The sequence below is a fragment of the Pituophis catenifer genome, unplaced genomic scaffold, assembly GCF_029215685.1.
Source record: "Pituophis catenifer annectens isolate HBS135680 unplaced genomic scaffold, rPitCat1.0.hap2 SCAF_3, whole genome shotgun sequence".
NCBI classification, from domain to species: Eukaryota; Metazoa; Chordata; class Lepidosauria; order Squamata; family Colubridae; genus Pituophis; species Pituophis catenifer.
In genome coordinates, this window is record NW_027256883.1 from 215,075,275 (window position 1) to 215,097,472 (window position 22,198).

The following is a 22,198-nucleotide window of genomic DNA, read 5'->3' on the forward strand; positions in this document are numbered from 1 at the left end:
CACCCAGCTGACTTTCATGCCTAAGGCAGGACTAGAACTCCCGGTCCTCCCGGTGATTGGCTCAAAATCACCCAGCTGACTTTCATGCCCAAGGCGGGACTAGAACTCCCCGTCTCCTGGTGATTGGCTCAAAATCACCCAGCTGACTTTCATGCCTAAGGCGGGACTAGAACTCCCGGTCTCCTGGTAATTGGCTCAAAATCACCCAGCTGACTTTCATGCCTAAGGCAGGACTAGAACTCCCCATCTCCTGGTGATTAGCCCAAAGCTACCCGACCAGCTTTCATGCCTAAAGCTGGACTAGAATTCACAACGCCTAGTTTCTATGATGCTTTCATTGCTAGACCAAACAGTCCTTGCCAATCTATTTTCTTCTCCAACAAAAGAGAAGAAACAAACCTTGGAAGAAAACAGAGATTTCCCCACTCAGTGACTTTGGGGTGAGTTAGACTAGGCGTCCCTTTTAGTGATACCAGACATTCTGTCTCCCCTCCCTAGAGATTCCTGGGCCATGGGGGGGTGGGGAAGGGGCCTCTTCTTGGCAGTTGGGTTCAACAAACCTGAAGATCAAGGTCAGATTGAAGGCTACGGGCACCATGCCAGGTGGAGTCTGTTGCCCCGACCCAGAATCTCTTTCACTTTTAACCTCGTTTCTCACTCCAGTTCCTCGGCTTTCTCAATTCCTCCCGTTTGTCTTCCATAATCGATGCTGGGAAAAATTTGGGAGTTTCCCCCTCCTCCTCCTCCTCCCCCTCCTCCCCACTTGGCAGATGATTTTAATTTGGGGTATGTGTAAACAACTCCTCAAAGCTCTAAGCCTCTACAAAAGGTTTTAAAAATAGCTTCCCATGTTAGCCTGGGAGTATCTGCCCAGGATTAAAAGTCACAAGGCTGGAATCGATCGCAGCCTCCGCTTTTTTGGGGGTCCCGGGGGGCGACACCAGGCTGGCACCTGCTGGTTGGTGGTGGGGGAGTCTGTCCTCTATGCCCACCCGCCTTTTGCGGGGCCCTGGAATGCCCCTTGCCAGCCCCCCCCCACCCACCCCGGGCCAAAGAGAGCTAAATTCAGACTGTGACCTTCTGCAACCAGAGTAGCATCTGCTTATAGGTCAAGGTTGGCACCAGCCAGACAAAAGTCCTTGGTCTCTTGCCTTGCCAGACTCAAAACCCACTTCAGTGCAGGACCCGGTGGCATCCAAAGCGTTTTTTCACCTGAGAGAGAGGTAGCTTACCTTCTAGGGCACTGATGATGATGTTCCCTAGTTGGGTCATTAAAGGTCTGCAAGAAAACATCCAAGCTCAGAGAGCCCCAAGGACTCAACAGTCTTCCTCCTCCTCCTCGCACTGATGATGTTCCCTAGTTGGGTCATGAAATGTTTGCCGCAATCCTCCTCCTCCTCCTCCTCCCTCCTCCTCCTCCTCCTCCTCCTCCTCCTCCTCCTCCTCCTCCTCCACAAACGCCACTTCCTTCTAACACTGATGATGTTCCCTAGTTGGGTCATGAAACGTCTGCAAGAGAACAGCCAAGCTCAGAGAGCACCAGGGAAGGAGGAACCACAGTCCTTCTCCTTCTCCTTGTCCTCCTCCTCCTCCTCCTCCTCCTCCTCCTCCTCCTCCTCCTCCTCCTCACTCCTCCTCCTCCTCCTCCTCCTCTCCTCCACATACTCCACTTCCTTCTAACACTGATGATGTTCCCTAGTTGGGTCATGAACATCTGCAAGAGAACAGCCAAGCTCAGAGAGCACCAGGGAAGGAGGAACCACAGTCCTTCTCCTTCTCCTCCTCCTCTTCCTCCTGCCCCTTCCCTTCCTCCCTCCCTCCCTCCCTTCCTCCTTCCTTTTAGCACTGATGATGTTTCCTAGTTGGGTCATGAAACGTCTGCAAGAAAACAGGCAAGCTCAGAGAGCCCCCAAGGACCCCACAGTCTTCCCCCCTCTTCCTCTCTGCAATTCCCTATTCCTTTATTAAGTGAGTTTTACCCCATTTTACAACCTTTCTGTCTACAATTGCTAAGTGAATCACTGCAGTGAAGTCTTGTCACACGGGTATTCAGCGATCCTGGCTTCTCCCATCCTGGGACTTTGCTGGTCAGATGGGAGTAAAGGGGGATCACGTGACCCCGGGACACTTCGACCGTCATAAATACCGAGCCAGTTGCCAGGCCTCTGAATTCTGATCATGTGACTTTAGGGATGCAGGGTCATTCGTGTGCAAAACGCTCATAAATCCCCCTTTTTTTCAGTGCTAACTTTGAATGGTCACTAAATGAACTGTCGTAACTCGAGGACTACCTGTATTGCCTGAATCTTTCTCCGTCGGGACCCAGCCCGTACGAATCTCCCTATCGATGAGATCAGCACGGGCTCTCCCGAGTCCCTCTGCAAACAAGCGTTGTGGCGTTGCCATACCTCTCCCTGTTTGCATCACCAGAGTCTTGCCAACTCTGATGCCACCTGCCTGGGCTGCTCCCAGGTGAAACCACTGCCCCCCCCCTCCCCCAGCTACTTGCTGCTGCATGCCCGCTCTCTTGCCATGCCAGTTGCTAGTTCTCCAGGGCTGCCTCCCATTTACTCTGCACGAAGCCCACCCCTTACTCCTGGAGTAAATCTTGCCATTGAAGAGAAGGAGTAGGAGGGGCCCCGATAGCAGTCTTCCAGTATTTGAGGAGACTGTCCCAAAGAAGAGGGGGGGGCTCCACCCATTCTCCAAAGCACCCGAAAGGCAGGAGAAGAAGCAATGGATGGAAACTCATCAAGGAGAGAAGCAACCTGGAATTAAGGAAAAAATTCCTAACCTGTTTTCCCCAAAAATAAGACCCAACTGGAAAATAAGCCCTAGCATGAATTTTCAGGATGCTCGTAATATAAGCCCTACCCCCAAAATAAGCCCCGGTTAAGATCGTCAACCAGACGGAAGCGTTTAGTACTGTATTTCCCCCCAAAATAAGACCTAACCAGAAAATAAGCCATACTGTGTCTTTTGGAGCAGAAATTAATATAAGACCAGGTCTTATTTTGGGGGGGACACGGGTAACAGTGAGAACAATCAACCAGTGGAACTGCTTGCCACCAGAAGTTGTGGGCACTCCATCACTGGAGGCTTTTAAGAAGAGGCTGGACAGTCACTTGTCTGAAATGGGTTAGGGTCTCCTGCTCGAGCACGGGGGCTGGACTAGAAGACCTCCAAGGTCCCTTCTAACTCTATTACTGTTACAGTAAAACTGAGACAGGTGCTGGACTCTTCTTCAACTGATTTTCCAAAGCACTTGAGGGCAGGACAAGAAGCAACAAATGGGAACTAATCAAGGAGAGAAGCAACCAGGGATTAAGGAAGAATTTCCTTACAATCAGAACAATTATAATGTTTTCTTGCAGACCTTTAATGACCCAACTAGGGAACATCATTGGTGCTAGAAGGGAATGGAGTTTGTGGAGGAAGAGCAGGAGGAGGATTGTGGGCTCCTTGGTGCTCTCTGAGCTTGGATGTTTTCTGGCAGACATTTCATAACCCAACTACATAACATTCTCAGTGCGAGGAGGAGGACAACGACTGTTGAGTCCTTGGGGCTCTCTGAACTTGGCAGTTTTCTTGCAGACCTTTCATGACCCAACTAGGTAACAACATCAGTGCTAGAAGAGAGGAGGGTTGGCTCTCTTGTTTGTACACTGATAGTTCTTTGATTGCCCGATTGAGCTATTTTAACCCAATCGATTTGAGTATTTTGACCCGACCTCTTCTCCTTTCATGGAGATAAGGTGCAAATGAAGACTCGGTTCCTATGTTTTCACCTCTGGGCAGACTGAAATATGATTCACCCATGTTTGCGGTCACGGAAATGGCCTGATTCTCCCGTGTGGTTTGCTCTGCAGGAGCTACGTTTTCAACTCCAGGTTTTGCAAAGTGAGTCACACCTCCTCTTCCGTCTCAGGTGGGAGCACCTGGGACGAAAACAGGGCCCTTGGCAGAAACGTCCTTAGAGAAAAAAACCTGGAGAGGGGAGGTGGGGAAATACATTAGAAGAGAATTTCTCAATCCCAGCAATTTTGCGGTGTGTGGACTTCAACTCCCAGGATTCCCCAGCTAGCAGGAAATTAAACGGGGGTGCAGCATGTTGGGCTATAAGAGGAAGCACGGATAGTCCTCGACCTACAACTACAATTGAGCCCAGCATTTCTGTTGCTAAGTGAAACACTTGTTAAGTGAGTTTTTGCCCCATTTTTCAACCTTCCTTCCTTGTCTCAAGTTGTTAAATAAATCATTGCAACTAGCTGGGGAATTCTGGGAGTTGAAGTCCATCCATTTCCTGTGACCAAGGTTAAGAAACATGCATCTGGCTGGGGAATTCTGGGAGTTGAAGTCCATCCATTTCCTTTGGCCAAGATTGAGAAACATGAGTCTGGCTGGGGAATTCTGGGAGTTGAAGTCCATCCATTTCCTATGGCCAAGGTTAAGAAACATGAGTCTGGCTGGGGAATTCTGGGAGTTGAAGTCCATCCATTTCCTGTGGCCAAGATTGAGAAACATGAGTCTGGCTGGGAATTCTGGGAGTTGAAGTTGAAGTGTGTGTGTGGGGGGTCCCCACACCTTCTGCAATTCTGTGCAGGTAGTCCTCGGCTTACGACCCTAATTGAGCCCCAAATTTCTCTTGTCCAGTGAGACATTGAAGTGAGTTGTGCCTCATTTTACGACCTATCGTGCCACCGTTGATAAGTGAATCGCTGAAGTTGTTTAATTAATAACACGGTTCTTAAGTGAACCTCACTTCTTCCATTTTTGTATTTGTATTTATTTATTCCATGGACTTTGCTTGTCAGAAGGTCGCCAAAGGGGAATCGCATGACCCTGGCACACTGCGACGGTCATAAGTGTGAGTCAGCGGTCGAGTATCTGAATTTTGATTGCATGACCACGGGGATGCTACAACGGTCGTAAGTGTGGAAAAACGGTCATAAAAAATCCCTTTTTTGCCACACCCGCTGCGACTTTGAATGGTCACTAAATGAACTGTTGTATCTCGAGGACTACCTGTCATGTTAATTTACATTTTAAAATGCTGATCTTAAATTACTCACTTATTTTTTTAAAATATATTTTATTAAACAGTTTTTTTAAAAAATAAACAAAAACAGATATTTACATCTTCTTTTCAACAGTTTTGCGTCAGTAATCCATATTTATACATTTTCTCTTATCTTAATATACCTTTTATACATATATTTCTAATATATCATATATATATATCATTATAATATATTATATTATTCTAATTATTTTATTTATATTTGACATGAACCTGTACCTAATTTCATTTCCACGATTTTTATTTCTTCTCGTTTATTTCTATATTTCTCCACCTAATTTAACCATTAGAGAATAGAATAGAACAACAGAATTGGAAGGGACCTTGGAGGTCTTCTAGTCCAACCCCCTGCTTAGGCAGGAAACCCTACACCACTTCAGACAAATAGCTGTCCAACATCTTCTTAAAAACCTCCAGTGTTGGAGCATTATTTAGTCTTCCTTTGTCCTCCCCCCACTTTTCCTCCAACCTTAAATTACTCACTTATTAATGTCGTAGTATATTGATTAAATTGTACACTGCCCAGAGCCCCCCCTCCCCCATTGGGAGGCGGGCAATTAAAGAAGCCAATAAAGAGCCTGTAGTACAGTGGACTAATGCACTGTTATTAACATCTGCTGCTTGCAATTACTGTAAGTTCGAATCTCACCAGGCTCAAGGTTGACTCAGCCTTCCATCCTTTCTAAGGTAGGTAAAATGAGGACCCAGATTGTGGGGGCAATTAAGCTGACTTTGTATAAATATACAAAAGGATGAAGGCTGTTGCTTAACGTATTGTAAGCCGCCCTGAGTCTCCGGAGAAGGGCGGCATATAAATTAAAGCGAAAAATAAAATAAAAAATAAATAAATGCCCCCCCCTCCCCAATAGGGCCCTCCTGACTTTTTCCCTGGGAAAAAAGTCCCATCCGGTTATCAATGAAGGCGTTGCCTGCAGCAAGGAGTGGAACAGTGAGTGGGTTTCAGCTGCAGCCATGCAGACCAAAGGAAGGGGGGGACGGTGGATGGAAAAACTGGTTGGACAAGCTCTCCTTCCTTCCCATGAAGTCTGCTGATCCACAAAGTAGCTTGGTAGTACAGTGGTCTAAAGCACCCTTTTATTAAGACCAGCTGCCTGCAATTACTGCAGGTTCGAATCTCACCAGGCTCAAGGTTGACTCAGCCTTCCATCCTTTCTAAGGTAGGTAAATTGAGGACCCAGTTTGTGGGGGCAATAAGCTGACTTTGTATAAAATATACAAAAGTATGAAGGCTATTGCTTAGCGCACTGCAAGCCGCCCTGAGTCTCCGGAGAAGGGCGGCATATAAATCAAATTTTTTTTAAAAAGTCTCCATTTGGGATATAACGTGAGAAGGGGGGGGATATCTCCCAGCAATGCCCCCCCCAGCAGTCAAGATCATGTGTGAAGTGTTAGCACCGATTTATAAAGCCTTGGGAAGGACACATTTGGAATTCTGCATCCATTTTTGGTTGCCACGATATTAAAAAAAGAGGTTGAGACTCTGGAAAAAAGTGCAGAGAAGAGCAACCAAGAGGATTAGGGGAGTGGAGGCGAAAACGTACCAAGAACCAGTTGAGGGTATGTCTAGTTTAAGGAAAAGAAGGACCAGGACATGATAACAGTTTTTCAATATCAGAGGGGCTGCCCCAAAGAAGAGGGGTGGGGGGGGTCAACCTATTGTCCAAAGCCCCTGAAGGCAGGACAAGAAACAACGGATGGAAACTAACCAAAGAGAGAAGCAACCTGGAATTAAGGAGAAATTTCCTGACACTGAGGACAATTAACCAGTGGAACTGCTTGCCACCAGAAGTTGTGGGTGCTCCATCCCTGGAGGTTTTCAAGAAGGGATTGGACAGCCGTTTGTCCACAATGGTCTAGGGTCTCCTGCTCGAGCAGGGGGTTGGACTAGAAGACCTCCAAGGTCCCTTCCAACTCTGTTATTCTGTTGTTATAAATCAATCAGTTGGGGAGGCTGAGAGCCACCCGATCTGGGGTACCAACCTCCAGATGGCCAGTTTGGGAGGGGCAGCAGAGAGTTGCAAAAGACTAAGATTTGACACACACACACACACCCTTCAAGGAATTGCAGCAGTAGACCCAAGAGAAAGGTGGTTCTGTGCATTTGAGAAGCCAGAAGGATCGCCTGGTGGCCTCCCGTCCTAGAATTAGAGCTTCGTGCACCCAACAGGCTGGATCTGGAATCTGTGTTGACAGAAGCCCGCTATTCTACTCCCCAAAAGTGCAGTGACCATACTGATGTAGGGCAGTGGTAAAATTCAAATTTTTTTACTACGGGTTCTGTGGGCATGGCTTGGTGGGCATGGTGTGGGTTAGTGGGCATGTGCAGGGGAAGGATATTGCAAAATCCCCATTCCCACCCCACTCCCGCAAAAGGATACTGCAAAATCCCCATTCCCTCCCTACTCTGGTGCCAGCCAGAGGTGGCATTTGCTGGTTCTCCGAACTGCTCAAAATTTCCGCTACTGGTTCTCCAGAACCTGTCAGAACCTCCTGGATTTCACCCGTTTGGGGGGGGGAGGGACAGCCTGAGTCTACCGGGGTAGTTCGCAAGTTGAACAACCTAAGATGGGTGGACTTCAATGCCCAGAATTCCCCAGCCAGACCAGTATTCTCAGTTTTGGTAACCTGAAGATGGTGGACTTCAACTCCCAGAATTCCCCCCATCTTCAAGTTCCCAAGGCTGACAAACATCGGCCAGGCTGGGGAATTCTGGGAGTTGAAGTCCACCCCTCTTCAAGTTTCTAGGTGTGGCAAACATGGTCTTAGAAAATGCTAGGGAGAATTGGGATTGGGGCTAGAGACAATGCTTCCTTTTGGGGGGGGGGGCACTTGGTAACACCCCCCTTTCTTGGGGCCTCCTTTGCCCCCCAACCCTTAGAACATTTTGCAAGGTCTCCTATGTTGGAGATCTTAATATTGGCCATTAGGCGGTTCATTGGCTGTTGCTCATGGATTTTATAGTTTTAGGTTCTTCGTATCGGCCATTTAAGTTGTATTTTTGAGGCTGTTAAACCGGATGGGATAAAGTTCAATGCAATAAACAAAATTACATTAAAACTTTAGCTGGCACAAACACCCACAATGGTGTGGTTGATACAATCCCAGTTCAGGCAAAGATAGGGCCGAAAACACCAACACAACAGAAACTGCAATTATTTGACTAACTGATGGCTTTGTTTGATTTAATGTAATTTATTGATTACATGTACATGCCGCCCATTTCATTATTAGCAACTCTGGACGTCGTACCATGTTAGAAATACCGTAATGACATAAACCAATGAAAACACGTAAACGTTGAGCAGCAAATTAATACCAATTTAATTTTACTGGGCCAACCCAAAGAATGGATGGACTCCTAACCTGGGTCTAAAAAATGGTGTGATCCAGGTACTTGCGAATGTGGCCCATCTTATGGGTTGCTCTGGGTTCAGATTTGCTCCATCGAGTTTTTTTTTTTCCAACCTTACCAATGTTTGCAATTCGTCCCCATTCCAGTGTTCTGATTTTAATGCTTTGTGGTTATCACAGTTTAATTATTGTGGGGTCCTTGGTGAACTTGGTTGCTTTTCTACAGACGTTTCATGACCCAAATAGGTGACATGATCAGTGCAGGAAGGGAGTGAGGTTTGCAGAGAGGAGGAGGAAGAGGGTTGTGGGGTCCTCGGTGCTCTCCGAGCTTAATGGTTTTCTCGCAGACATTTCATGACCCAACTAGGTAACATCATCAGTTGTAGAAGGGAGTGGGGTGTGTGGAGAGGAGGAGGAGGAGGAAGAGGATTCTTGGTGCTCTCTTGAGCTTGGTGGGTTTTTTTGCAGATGTTTCATGACCCAACTAGGGAACATCATCAGCGCTAGAAGGGAGTGGGGTTTGGTCTTGTTCTATTCTATCTCCCTTCTAGGACTGATGATGTTCCCTAGTTGGATCACAAAACACCTTGCAAGAAACAATTCAACCATGGACTACAAATAAATATATGCTCCCTTCCTTCCTTCCTTCCTTCCTTCCTTCCTTCCTTCCCTTTCTCCTTTTCGTTCTGCCTTCCTTCCTTCCTTTCCCATGGCAGGACCCCCAATCTCTGGATGCCGCTGTGCAGAACACTTTGTCAGGGCTCTTCCCTCCCTTCGAGGTCACGGCTCCCACGGTGCTGAGCCAGCTCTTCCGGGTCCTGGAGTCCAAGTACCATGGGGATGGGCTCTGCTGCCTCCTGGACTTCCTCATCCCTCTGAAGCGCCTCTTGGAGCACATCCGACAAGCTGCCTGTGTAAGTACAGCAGGAAAATCCCCAGCTCTGGTGTGTGTGTGTGTGTGTGTGTGTGTGTGTGTGTGTGTGTGTGTGTGTGTGTGTCTTTTTTTTTTCCCTGTCTCTCATTCTCTTTCCCTCCCTCCCATTCTCTCCCTCCCTCCCTCTGTGTTTGCATGTGTGTGTGTCTCTCTCTCTTTCTCTCTCATTCTCTTTCTCTCTCATTCTCTCTCTCTCATTTTTTCTCTCTTTCATTCTTTCTCTTTCTTTCTCTCATTCTTTCTCTTTTTTCTCTCTCTCTCTCTCTTTTTCTCTCTCTCTCATTCTCTTTCCCTCCCTCCCACTCTCTTCCTCCCTACCTCCTTCTGTGTTTGTGTGTGTGTGTGTGTGTCTCTTTCTCTCTCATTCTCTTTCTCTCTCATTCTCTCTCATTTTTTCTCTCTTTCATTCTTTCTCTCTTTCTTTCTCTCATTCTTTCTCATTCTTTCTCTCTTGCTTTTTCTCTCTCTCTCATTCTTTTTTTAAATAATTCTTTTTCATTCTCATTTCTCTCATTCTCTCTCTCATTCTTTCTCTGTCTCACTCTCTCTCATTCTCTCTCCCATTCTCTCTCTCTCTGTGTCTCTCTCTCATTCTCTCCCTCCCTCTCTCTCTTTCTATCTCTCATTCTTTCTCTCTCTCTTTCTCTCTCTCATTCTTTCTCTCATTCTTTCTCTCTCTCTCTCTCATTCTCTCCCTCCCTCCCTCTCTCTCTTTCATTCTGTCTTTCATTCTTTCTCTCTCGTTCTTTTTCTCTCTCTCTTTCTCTCTCTCCCTCTCCATGTAATTGGTAACTCTGGGATGTTGGGCTTCAGTGCAGCGTCCACAGGTGTCCAGAGCAAGCCCCAGCAAAGGCACCCTCAGCGTGGTGACTTCATGCAAATGGTGGGATTATTTATTTATTTATTTATTTATTTATTTATTTATTTATTTATTTATTTATTTATTTATTTATTTATTTATTTATTTATTTATTAATCAAATTTCTATACCGCCCTACTCCCGGAGGACTCAGGGCGGTGAACAGCCAAGATAAAATACAGATAATACAAACATTAAAAGTCCCTTAAAATTATTAAATATTTTGGCTGAAACACAGATTAAAACACCCAATTTATAAAATCACGAATTAAAAATTTAAAAGAGGAGAGTTAGGCCAGGCCAGCCTGCTGAAATAAAAAACTTTTGAGAGCAGGACGAAATGTGTGCAGATCCGGGATCCTCCGTATCTCTGGGGGGAGCTCGTTCCAGAGGGCAGGTGCCCCCACAGAGAAGGCTCTCCCCCTGGGGGCCGCCAGTCGACACTGTTTGGCCGACGGCACCCTGAGGAGCCCCTCTCTGTGGGAGCGTACTGGTCGGTGAGAGGCTAGCTAGCAGAAGGCGGTCTCGTAAATACCCCGGTCCGATGCCATGGAGCGCTCTAAAGATGGTGACCAAACCTTGAAGCGCACCCGGAAGACCACCAGGAGCCAGTGCAGCTCGCGCAGGAGGCGGGTCACATGGGAGCGCCACGTCGCTCCCATAACCACCCGCGCGGGCCGCACTCTGCGCCAGTTGGAGCCTCCGGGTGCTCCTCAAGGGGAGCCCCATGTAGAGAGTGTTGCAATAGTCCAGGCGGGAGGTGACGAGGGCATGAGTGACCGTGTGTAGGGAGTCCCGATCTAGAAAGGGACGCAACTGGCGAATCAGGCGAACCTGATAAAAAGTTCCCCTGGCCACGGCCGTCATGTGCTCTTCCAAAGACAGCCGTGAGTCCAGGAGGACACCCAAGTTGCGAACCCTCTCCCATGGGGGCCAATGACTTGCCCCCAATAGTCAGTGATGGCGCCAACTGACTATATCGGGATGTTGGAAACCACAGCCACTCGGTCTTGGATGGGTTGAGCCTGAGCCCGTTTCTCCCCATCCAGATCCGTACGGCCTCCAGGCACCAGGACATCACTTCAAGGGCATCGTTGGGGTGATCCGGGGTGGAGATGTACAGCTGAGTGTCGTCAGCGTACTGGTGGAACTCCACCCCGAAACCACGGATGATCTCACCCAGCGGCTGCAGTTGTACAATGAAATCAGAGCGTGGAGTCTCCCACCTGCAGACAACTATTGCAAAAAAATAATAATAATAAGTTTCACAACTCTTGGTGACTTCATGGCAGGGCCTTCTAGTCTTAGGGGATAGTATTTCTTCACTTTGGCAACTTGAAGATGGGTGGACTTCAACTCCCAGAATTCCCCATCAGTGCTGGAAGGGAGTCAGGTTTGCAGAACGGTAGGGGAGGATGGCTGTGGGGTCTCTGGTGTTCTCTGAGTTGGCTTGTTTTTTTAAAAGACATTTCATGACCCAACTATGTAATGTCATCAGTGCTAGAAAGGAGTGGGGTTTGCGGAGGAGGAGGAGGAGGAGGAGGAGGAGGAGGAGGAGGAGGAGGAGAACTATGGGGTCCTTGGTGGTCTCTGAACTTGGTTATATGCTTACAGACATCTCACTGCCACACTAGTTAACTTCATCAGTGCACCATCAGTATAAAACAGCTAAAAACAGTTAAAGTTTCAGAGATTTTAATGGTTTCACTCCACGGTTTCTCTTTTTCCTTCTCTGCCTCCCCCTCCCCCCACCCCCAGGCTCCCTACTCTGGCCGTGTCTTCCTGCACGAAGGCTGGCCCTTGTGTCTCCATGAGAAGGTGACCGTCCATCTCAGCCCCTTGAACCCCCTACTGCTCCGTCCGGGAGACTTTTACCTCCAAGCCGAGCCTTGCGGGGAGCAGTCAGCCTGCCTGGTGGTGAAGTGTCTCTCCAGGGACTTGACCACTGCTGAGAAGATCTCCATCCCTGATGCCTCTTGCTCTTGGCTCTTCACCGAAGCTTGGTTGGAGGACATCAACCGAGATCTGGAACGGCCAACCCTGCACACCTGCCTGGTGGCCACCGGCAACGGGATTGTCCCCGTCCTCTGGAATAAAATAGCTACCCCGGAGTTCGTCCAGCTCCCCAAAGCAGAACTTATGGAGAAGGACTCCGTCCACCCTGAGACCCACTGCAGGTTGAATGCTGAGCCTCCAAGCCACCATAGTGGTGGAGACCAGGTCTCCAAACCACCTCAAGGGAAGTATCCAGGACTCATCAAGGTAGACCAAGGCTCCTGGAAGAAGTCCAACCTCTTTGTGGTGCCCAGTCTCTGTGACATCATTAGCGAGAACCTGGAAGGCGAATATGTCAACCTGGTGGAGTTTTCAGAAGAGTCTCCCAAAGTTGAGATGTCTTCTCCAGAGGTGGCCCCTCATCACCTTCAACCGGAAGCATTTCCCGCGGCTGAGAAGGTGCTTCTTCGGCCCAATGGGGAGGCCGGATCTCAGGGGGAGGCCTGGAATTGTGGGAAGGAGCAAGATTTGGAGGAAGGTCCCTGTACCCCCTGTCTGAGAAGGAAACTGAGTCCGGACTCCAAGATCCATGAGCCACGGTGCCGTTACCGAGACTCCTATATGGCGGCTCTCCAGAATCCCATCAGCTTCAATTCGGGGCTGATGGCGGCCATATTGGAGGAAATGGACTTGACCCAAGCAGCGTCCTCTTCAGAAGACACAGAGGCCCAGCCGGATGAAGGGTCAGGCCAGATGATCTCTCCGAACCTCTCGGAACACCCCAACAAGGAAAGGAAAACTGAGGAAAGTCCCAAGTCGGGGGTCACGAAACTCGCAAAGTCTCCAGCCGAAGGTCCGGCGGTCAGCAGTAAATTCTCCTTCCTGAAAGGCCACCGTCCTTTGGCCTCTTGTGGGGAGGGCCCCGGGCCCCCTGAAAAAGCTGGCAAGGGGCCCGAAGGGCCTCGGAAGAAAGCCTTGATGGTCTCCTCTCCAAAAGCGGCCAGAGCAAAGCCAGCAGCTGGAAAGGGTAAGATGTCAGGAATCAAATTTGGTTTATAAGCAGTCCTTGACTTACGGCTGCAATTGAACTTCAAATTCCCATTGTTAAGTGAGACGGTCATTAAGTGAGCTTTGCCTCGTTTCATGACCTTTTCATACTACAGTTTATTAAATCCCTGCGGTAGGTTCAGTTAAGTGAATCTGGCGTCCTCGTTGTTAGAAGGTCGCTTATTTATTTATTTATTTATTTATTTATTTATTTATTTATTTCTATTTATTTTTATATGCCACCCTTCTCCGGAGACTCAGGGCGGCTTACAATGTGCTCAGCAATAGCCTTCATCCTTTTGTATATTTATACAAAGTCAGTTTATTGCCCCCACAAACCAGGTCCTCATTTTACCCACCTTAGAAAGGATGGAAGGCTGAGTCGACCTTGAGCCTGGGGAGAATTGAACTTGCAGTAATTGCAGGCAGCTGGATGTTAAATGCTGCCTTAGTAGGAGGCATTAGCCTCCTATGCCACTCAGGCTCACTAATAATGGGATCACATGACACGGTGGGACATGGCGACGCGACCCGTCATAAATACAAGTCAGTCGCCAAGTGTCTGAAGTTTGATCATGTGACTGTGGAGATGTTGCAACAGTTGTGTGAAAAATGATCCAATTTTTTCGATGTCGTCATAACACTAAATGAAATGTTATAAACCAAGGACTCCTTGGAACATGGCAAGATGCCCAGAAGTCCTAATAGTGAGACGGGCGGCATTTAATAAATAAATTAAATTAAATTAAACAAAGCATCAGTTAGTTAAATCCCTGGGACTATTATGCTGGGTTTTTTGTGCCCTATCTTTGCCTGAACTGTTTGTGAGTGTTTGTGCCAGCCAAAGTTTTAATGGTAATTTTGTTTATTGCATTGAACTTTATACCATCCGGTCTTACAGCCTCAACAAATACAACTTAAATGGCCAATAAGAAGAACCTAAAACTATAAAATCGATGAGTAACAGCCACGGGCACCAATGAACTCAAACCGCCTAACAGCCAATATTAAGATCTTCACCATAGGAGGCCTTGCAAAACGTCCTGAGGGTTGGGGGCAAGGAGACCCCCAGGATGGGGAGGGGGTGCTACCTGGTGCCTCCCCCCCAAAGAAGCATTGTTTCAGCCCACCCCAATTCTCCCTAGCATTTTCCAAGACAATGTTTGCCACAACTAGCAAGTTGAAGATAGGTGGACTTCAACTCCCAGAATTCCCCAGCCAGATTGGTTTCTCAGGCTTGGGAACTTGAAGATGGGTGGAATTGTGGGAGTTGAAGTTCACCCCTCTTCAAGTTCCCAAGGCTGAAAAACACTCTATCTATCTATCTATCTATCTATCTATCTATCTATCTATCTATCTATCTATCAAAGCGAAAACCACTCATGCATTAATCACGAAAACTCCAGAACCGTAAAGCCTACAAACTTGAAATTTGCCACGTATCTTCCTCTTGGCTTCTAGGTATTCACTAAGAAAGGATTTTTCGAAATGACCATCAGAGCATTAGTATTTCCTGTATTATTATTAACACGCTCTGATGCTAAGGAGTTGCACTCCCCCTCCCCACCTGAAAACCTGTTCAAAATGCAAAACACAAGCAGAAGAGAAGAGTTTTGCTTTCAGTTTTACTTTCACAGCAGGAAGCAGCTTTAATACAGAACACTTGAGCTAAGCCACAGCCAGGCTCCTTCCTGTCTCCTTCTTGTTCACACAGCAAATACTGTTTCACTTTTCAAACAGCCCTCTGATGCTAAAGAGATCTACTCCCCTTCCCCACCTCAAAAGAAATCTGTTCCAAATGCAAAACACAAGCAGAGGAGAGGAGTTTCACTTTCAGTTTCACTTTCACAGCAGCAAGCAGCTTTACTACATAACAGTTGAGCTAAGCCACGCCCACCCTCCTTCCTGTCTCCTTCTTGCTCACACAGCAAATACTGTTTGAGTTTCCAAACACCCCTCAACTCTCTCACACACTGACAGGATGCTAGCCAGATGAATACCAATGGATGCTGCGGGCTGGGACATTCTACTCCCCTTCCCACTCTGTTCCAACTGCCAGTTGCATTATATAAACACACTCTGATGCTACGGAGTTACACATTCTACATTAAGTTTCAGGCTGTAAGTGTCAATTTATGAAGCCCGAGCACATAGTTTCGTAGCGAAGCACTGGTGTCCAGCTAGTTTAAATATAAAAGGTATTAATATTATGTCCCTCTGTTTTTATGAGGTTTGTCAGCTGTCCAGAGTTGCTTGTCCGTCAGATGGATCGCATATGAATGAATGAATATGTAAATATACAAATGAATAAATGAATGAATAACCAAATAAATGAATATATAATGTCCATTTCTCTCCCAGGTTCCAGTCAGACTGAAGTCGCATTTGGGGAACTCTCAAGATCCCTGAATCTGGACGCTGTTGGCGTCACCCCCTCCAGGACTGATACCCAGATCAGCGAGTCGCTTGTCCTGGGTTCGAGTCCCTCCGCGTCGGTCCCGTGGGATCTGCTCAACTCTGAGCTTTTGTCTTCGGGGATTGCCCGTCTGCCAGGTACCCTGAGTGGAAAACACTCCAGGATGATCTGAGTGAGAGATGTTTTCCTGCCCAAATCTCCCGGCTGGTCCAGTTGGGTTGATGGCCAGAGAGTTGATCCGTGAAAGATTTGGGTGGAGTAGATCCTTAGCTTCAGTGGTGGGATCCTTCCGGTTTAACAACCAGTTCAGTGATCGTGGTCTTCAGAATCATAAAATCCTAGGGGCTGGATGGGACCTTGGAGATCTTCTAGTCCAACCCCTTGCTCAAGCAGGAGACCCTATCCCATTTCAGACAAGTGACTGTCCAGTCTCTTCTTAAAAACCTCCAGCGTTGAAGCACCCACAACTTCTGGAGGCAAGGAGTTCCACTGATTAATTGTTCTAATTCAAGAGAGCATTTTCCCTGAGGATTTTTCCAAACCATGCACCCTTTCAATCTCATCCCTGCTACATTGCCCCTTCCAAAGTGGAGTAAATTTACAACAGTTGGTAAACTGGGAGGCTCTGTAGGGTGTTAACTTTTTTTTTTTTTTTTACAACTGATGCAAAGGTCTCCAAACGTGGCCACTTCAAAATTGTGGACTTCAACTCGCAATGGTGGCTGGGGTATTCTGGGAGTTGAAGTCCACAACTCTTAAAAGCGGCCACGTTTGGAGACCCCTGGACTCATGCGTGGTTTGTCGTGACTTCTTCTGGAATTTCAGGCAGCGTGGACAAGCTCGGGAGGCCCCTGGTTGAAATCCCCCAAAACGGAGGAGGCTGGCAGGACCCTGGGTTCTCCGCCAAAGAGGTGGCACGGCTTCTACTCTGCCTTTGCTCCATGGCCAGGTAAGCCAGTCGAGAGGAAAGGAGGCCGAGACGATGGGAGGGAGCCAAGACAGGTGGGCAATGGACTGCTGGATCTTGTCCTGATGGGTTTGTTCTCCTATGTTGTACCATGTGTTTGTGAAATGGTTGTTTTGTTTCCCCAATGTACAGATTGTTTTGTATTGAAAGTGTTATCTTTGTTTATGAGAAGCCAAGTTTGTTTGTTTTACAACAAGTAAAGACTATTTATTTTTCTAACAACGTTCAGAGTCTGAGAGTATCTGTGTTGCAAAGCTGTCTGGTCCGTTGCTCTACTCTGCAGAGGGCAGTTTACCCTCAACACTGAGGACACAGATAAACCTCCAGGTGGCCTCAACAACTCTCTAAAAGAATCACCAACAGTCTGCAAGGAATATAAATCCTTCCATCCTCTACCGTTCAATCAGAACTGAAAAAGCTTCTTGGATAGGAAGCGAAATGTCTTCAAAGAAAAAACAAGAAAGCCCTGTTGCCTCTTGAAAAAGCACCTTTGGGACAACCCTGACCTGGAAGAGGGAGAATCTCCATAGACATCTCCCCAAGTTCTAAATTCCCCCCCTCCCCTTTTGCTGCCTCCTCCAGAAATTCCCTTCCAGTTCACCAGCCTCTTAGTTCACCTCCTGGACAGCAGGGGGGCAGCATCGGCTCAATTTTGCCTAGCTTTAAAAAAAACCCCTAAACCATGTTCCTGGTCTGTAAAAGGATGGGAGACCACGAGGAAATCTTAGGTTGTTGGTTAGAGTGGGAAGATGGGAAACCATCCTAGAAGACCCCATTCTTGTTTTTCTTTTGAAGACGTTTTGCTTCTCATCCATGAAGCTTCTTCAGCTCTGACTGGATGGTGGGGAATGGAAGCTGGTCATTGGCATCCTTTTGGAGGGTCGTTGAGGCCACTTGGAGGTTTACCTGTGTCCTCAGGGTCACCTGAGTGGTGCAAATGGTTCCTGTAGTCTGCAATTTTTTCCTCTGGAAATCCATGTTGTGGCTCTGTTACCTGAGCCTGTGTCATCGGCAGGAGAGGACTCCGAGAGTGAAGGAGAGGAGTTGGCAAGGCCTCCCTCTCCAGGACCCTCCTCTCTGGCAATGCCTTCGGTGTCCGCCGAAGGGCAAGAGATAGCCCGGGGCCAAGCACATCCACGCAACCACAGGTGGACAGTAATGAGGGAGATGAGTCTTGGCTGGATCCTCGGCAGCGTCGCAGAGATAAGCGCGCGTAACAGAAGAAAAGGCATGCCAGAGATTAAGCTGAGTCACTGGACCACACCCCACAGGGTATAAAAGGGGGTGAGGTGGCCATTCAGACTCTGTGACGGACAAAACTAACTACTATCGAGTCACATTGCATCTTTGGAAACAACATTACTTGCCTTGGATTTATTTTACGAACTGGACAATTCTTGACTGTGTGTATTTTGTTTTATGAGTAAAGTTCATAGCAAGCAGCTACTAGGTTGCTGCCAAGCTTCTTATCGGAAGAATTGGTTGTCTGCCAGTTTATTTAACCCCCAGCTGTCTGTTTGTGTGCGTGTGTGAGACGGGGACAGAACAATCCATTCCTACTCCCACACCATTCACAGTGTGTTCATCCCAAATTATGTAGCTAAACCTCTGTAGAGATTCTCAGTCATCCAGGCCATGGTTGTCGCAAAGGTGCTTTTTTCAGGAGGCAACTGGACTTTTTTGTTTTTCTCTTCTTTTGAAGACCTTTCGCTTCTCATCCCAGAAGCTTCTTCAGCTCTGACTGGATGGAGGGGAAGGGAAGGGTTTATATTCCTTGAAAAAGCTTCTTGGATGAGAAGGGAAACAGAGATGGCCATGAAGTCTGTCTCCGCTCGAGAGTCTACGTCACTTTGTTTTATTCCCCCATGCAGGAAGCGTTCCCACGACCAGGCGGTGGTCATCCTCATTGATGCCAGAAAAGAAGCACCCCCTCCCACGCTCCCCACAGCCCTGGGATCCCTCCAGGTAATTATGGGTGGGCAGGATCAGGGGTGAAATCCAGCAGGTTCTGACAGGTTCGGGAGAACCGGCAGTAGAAATTTTGAGTAGTTCAGAGAACCGGCAAACACCACCTCTGGCTGGCCCCAGAGTGGGTGGGAATGGAGATTTTGCAATATCCTTCCCCCTGGAGTGGGAAGGGAATGGGGATTTTGCAGAATCCTTCCCCTGCCACGCCCACCAAGCCACGCCCACAGAACCAGTAGTAAAAAGATTTGGATTTCACCACTGGGCAGGATCCATAGCAGAGATCCTTACTGTTTATGACCAGTTAGGGAGAGAGGATTTTCTCACCTCGGGAAGTTGATTCCAAGATTCCTTCTTGATGCAGCCAGTCCTGGACTTACGACCGTTCGTTTAGGGACCATTCGAAGTTACAACAGCACTGAGCGAAGCGATTTATGGCCGTGTTTCACACTTGTGACCTTTGCAGCATCCCCATGGTCATGTGATCAAAAATTGAGACGCTTGGCCACTGGTTTGTATTTATGACGATTTCGGTCGGCTGCAGTTGTGGGCGTAACTCGAGGATTACCTGTAGTTGGTAAAAGAGGGGCACAGTTACGTTCTTTCCCCAGGAAAAAAAACATCCAAGTAGGATGGTATTTTTTTCCACTCAGATTCTATCCCCTTACAAACAAACAGATTAACAGAGTTGGAAGGAAGGGACCTTATAGGTCATCTAGTCCAACCCCCCGCCCAAGCAGGAGACCCCACACCATTTCTGACAGGTGGCAGCCCAGTCTCTTCTTGAAAGTCTCCAGGAATGAAGCTCTCACAGCTTCTGTATAACAGAATAACAGAATTGGAAGGGACCTTGTAGGAATGTAGGTCATCTAGTCCAACCCCCCACCCAAGCACCCAGGGGTGGGTTCCAAAATTTTTTACTGCCGGTTCTGTGGGCATGGCTTATTTTGTAGGTGTGGCTTGGTGGGGGGGTAATGTGACTGGGTGGGTGTGGCCAATTTCTTTTTTTTTTTTACTTTTAAAAGCATTTTTTCTACCACCTTACGAGGTTGCAGAAAAAAATGCTTTTAGAAGCCTCTGACGATCAGGCAACTCAGCTGGGATCGCCAGAGGCTTTTAAAGGCATTTTTCCCCCCTACAACCTCTTCAGCCAAAGAGGTTGTAGAAAAAATGCTTTGAAAAGCCTCTGACGATCCCGGCTGAGCCGTGTGATCATCAGAGGCTTTTTTTTTTAACTTTTAAAAGCATTTTTTCAGCCGAAGAGGTTGTAGAAAAAATGCTTTTAAAAGTAAAAAAAAAAAAAAAGCCTCTGATGAGGTGGGCGGGGTAAGCGAGTGGCGACTGGGCTGGGGACTCATTTGGAGGCGTGGCCAGCCAATGTTATTACCGGTTCTCCGAACTACTACAAATTTTTACTACCGGTTCTTGTGAACCGGTGCAAACCAGGAGCAACCCACCACTGCCCTACAGCAGGAGATTTTTCATCCTGGATGACTTTCAGATGGCTGGACTTCCGGCCATTCTGAGGCTTAAACTCCAACCATCTTAAAGTGGCCAGAAGTTCTGTTCACACAATTTCCTGAACCCTTAAACCTTTCTCAGAATATCTCGAACCATTAACTAACCGAAATAGTCCTCGACTTAGGATCACCGTTGAGCTCAAAACTTCTCTTCCTAAGCACGTGAAGTGAGTTTTGTCCCATTTTACAACTTTTTCTTGCCACCTTGAATTGCGGCGTTTTTTTTTTTTTTTTAATTTGATTTATATGCGGCCCTTCTCCGGAGACTCAGGGCGGCTTACAATGCGCTAAGCAATAGCCTTCATACTTTTGTATATTTATACAAAGTCAGCTTATTGCCCCCACAAACTGGGTCCTCAATTTACCTACCTTAGAAAGGATGGAAGGCTGAGTCAACCTGGAGCCTTGGCGAGATTCGAACCTGCAGTAATTGCAGATAGCTGAATGTCAAAAACAGGCTTTAGTCTGCTGAGCTATCCAGGCTATCCAGGTTGCTAGGTTAGTAACACAGTTGTTAAGTGAATCTGGCTTTTCCCGTCAATTTTGCTTGTCAGGAGGTTGCAAGAGGGGATCACGTGACCCCCGCCCCCAGACGCTGCAACCGTCATAAATATGAGTCAGTTGCCAAGTGTCATAAATATGAGTCCCCTTTTTCAGTGCTGTTGTAACTTTGAGTGGTCACTAAAAAACGGTCATAAGGTAAGGACTGCCTATACTCTAGATTTACATTTTTAATGTTAAGACGTAGCAGATGCTCTTGGCCTTTTTTTTGATTTGAATCCAGAGAGATCCCGGTTTAAAGGAACAAACGATCAAAGCCGAACCCAAACCAAGTTTAGTGTAAACCTCAACTCCTCAAAAGAAGCAGGAAGCAACCGAAATGTTCCCCCACTTCCCTTCCCTTCCCACCTTCCACTTGTCCCCCCAGATGAAGATGCTGTGGGACCATTTGAGGAGGGGGGGGAGAGAAGAGAAGAGCTTCAGGTTGGAAGGGGCTGCACACACACAGCGAGCAGAGGAAGCCACGGGAAGTCACTGGTGTCTCCACTTCCTTGCAGAAATCCTTTCCTGGATCCATCCAGGTTCTCCTGCTGGTGGCAGAGAAGGAGGCCACCACTCAGGTGGAGAAGTTCCTCGGCTTACAGGTAAGTTCTGTCCATCCGTTTCTGGGCCTGGGTCTCATTGGCTGGGGAGTTGAAGTCCACCCATCTCCAAGTGGCCAAGGTTGGAGACCCCTACTCTTTATTAAGTCCTCTGTCCTAAGATTGGCAGATGGACAGGTACCGAGCTTCCCTAAGTGGTCCTTGGTTTACGACTGGTTGCTAAGCAACCTTTTGAAGTTACGACCGACCCGAAAAAGGGGACTTACCTGGACCCAAAGTTCCGAAGGTCGACCCACAAGACACAATGATGTGACCACACTCAGCAAAGCTTGTTATTGTTGCTTATTAAATTTATTTTTACCAAATAATTATACACACATATACAGCCGTTTGCAGCTGCCCACGGTCACATGACTGCATTTTACGACAAGTTTGGCTGGTTTTCGGCAAAACTGCACCTGAGCGACCAATGGCTTTGCTTAACGACTGCAGGGTCCTCTTAACGGCCGCAGTGTTTGCACTTACGACCGCCACATTTGCTAAACAACCGCAGCAAGACACATTGTAAAAAACCGTGTCGGTCGCGTGACCGACCTATTTTACAACGGTTGGGATTTACGACCGTCATGGGCAGGCTCCATGACGGTCGTAACTCGAGGACTGCCGTACATTTCCTAGGACGGCACCCGTTAATGGGAAACCAAGTTGTCTTTCGCTCAAAACCGTGTTCAGAATGATGGATGGAGGCAGAGGAGCGTGAGGTTCTACCTGAACAAGCAACAATTAAGCCATTTTTCAAAAACGGTGACAGTCTCATTTCTAACCAGGTTGGAGGTAATCAAATCATTAGATTAAGGCTGAACCGTTTCTTCCCCCCTGCGGCAGGACCAAGGGGTAGCCTCTGGCCAACAGACTGTGGAGTCAAATAGCATTCTCTTTT

General features: G+C 47.5%; 1 protein-coding gene across 1 annotated transcript in view; it reads left to right on the forward strand.

The window, feature by feature from the left end:
- Positions 1 to 5,996: 5,996 nt before the first annotated feature.
- Positions 5,997 to 22,198, forward strand: part of KIAA1755 (KIAA1755 ortholog) — a 37,110-nt gene continuing 20,908 nt past the window's right edge. The window contains 7 exon segments of the mRNA XM_070941149.1: positions 5,997 to 6,029; positions 9,169 to 9,366; positions 12,004 to 13,267; positions 15,649 to 15,840; positions 16,529 to 16,652; positions 18,542 to 18,635; positions 21,214 to 21,300. Of these exon segments, the coding sequence (XP_070797250.1) occupies positions 5,997 to 6,029; positions 9,169 to 9,366; positions 12,004 to 13,267; positions 15,649 to 15,840; positions 16,529 to 16,652; positions 18,542 to 18,635; positions 21,214 to 21,300 (1,992 nt within the window).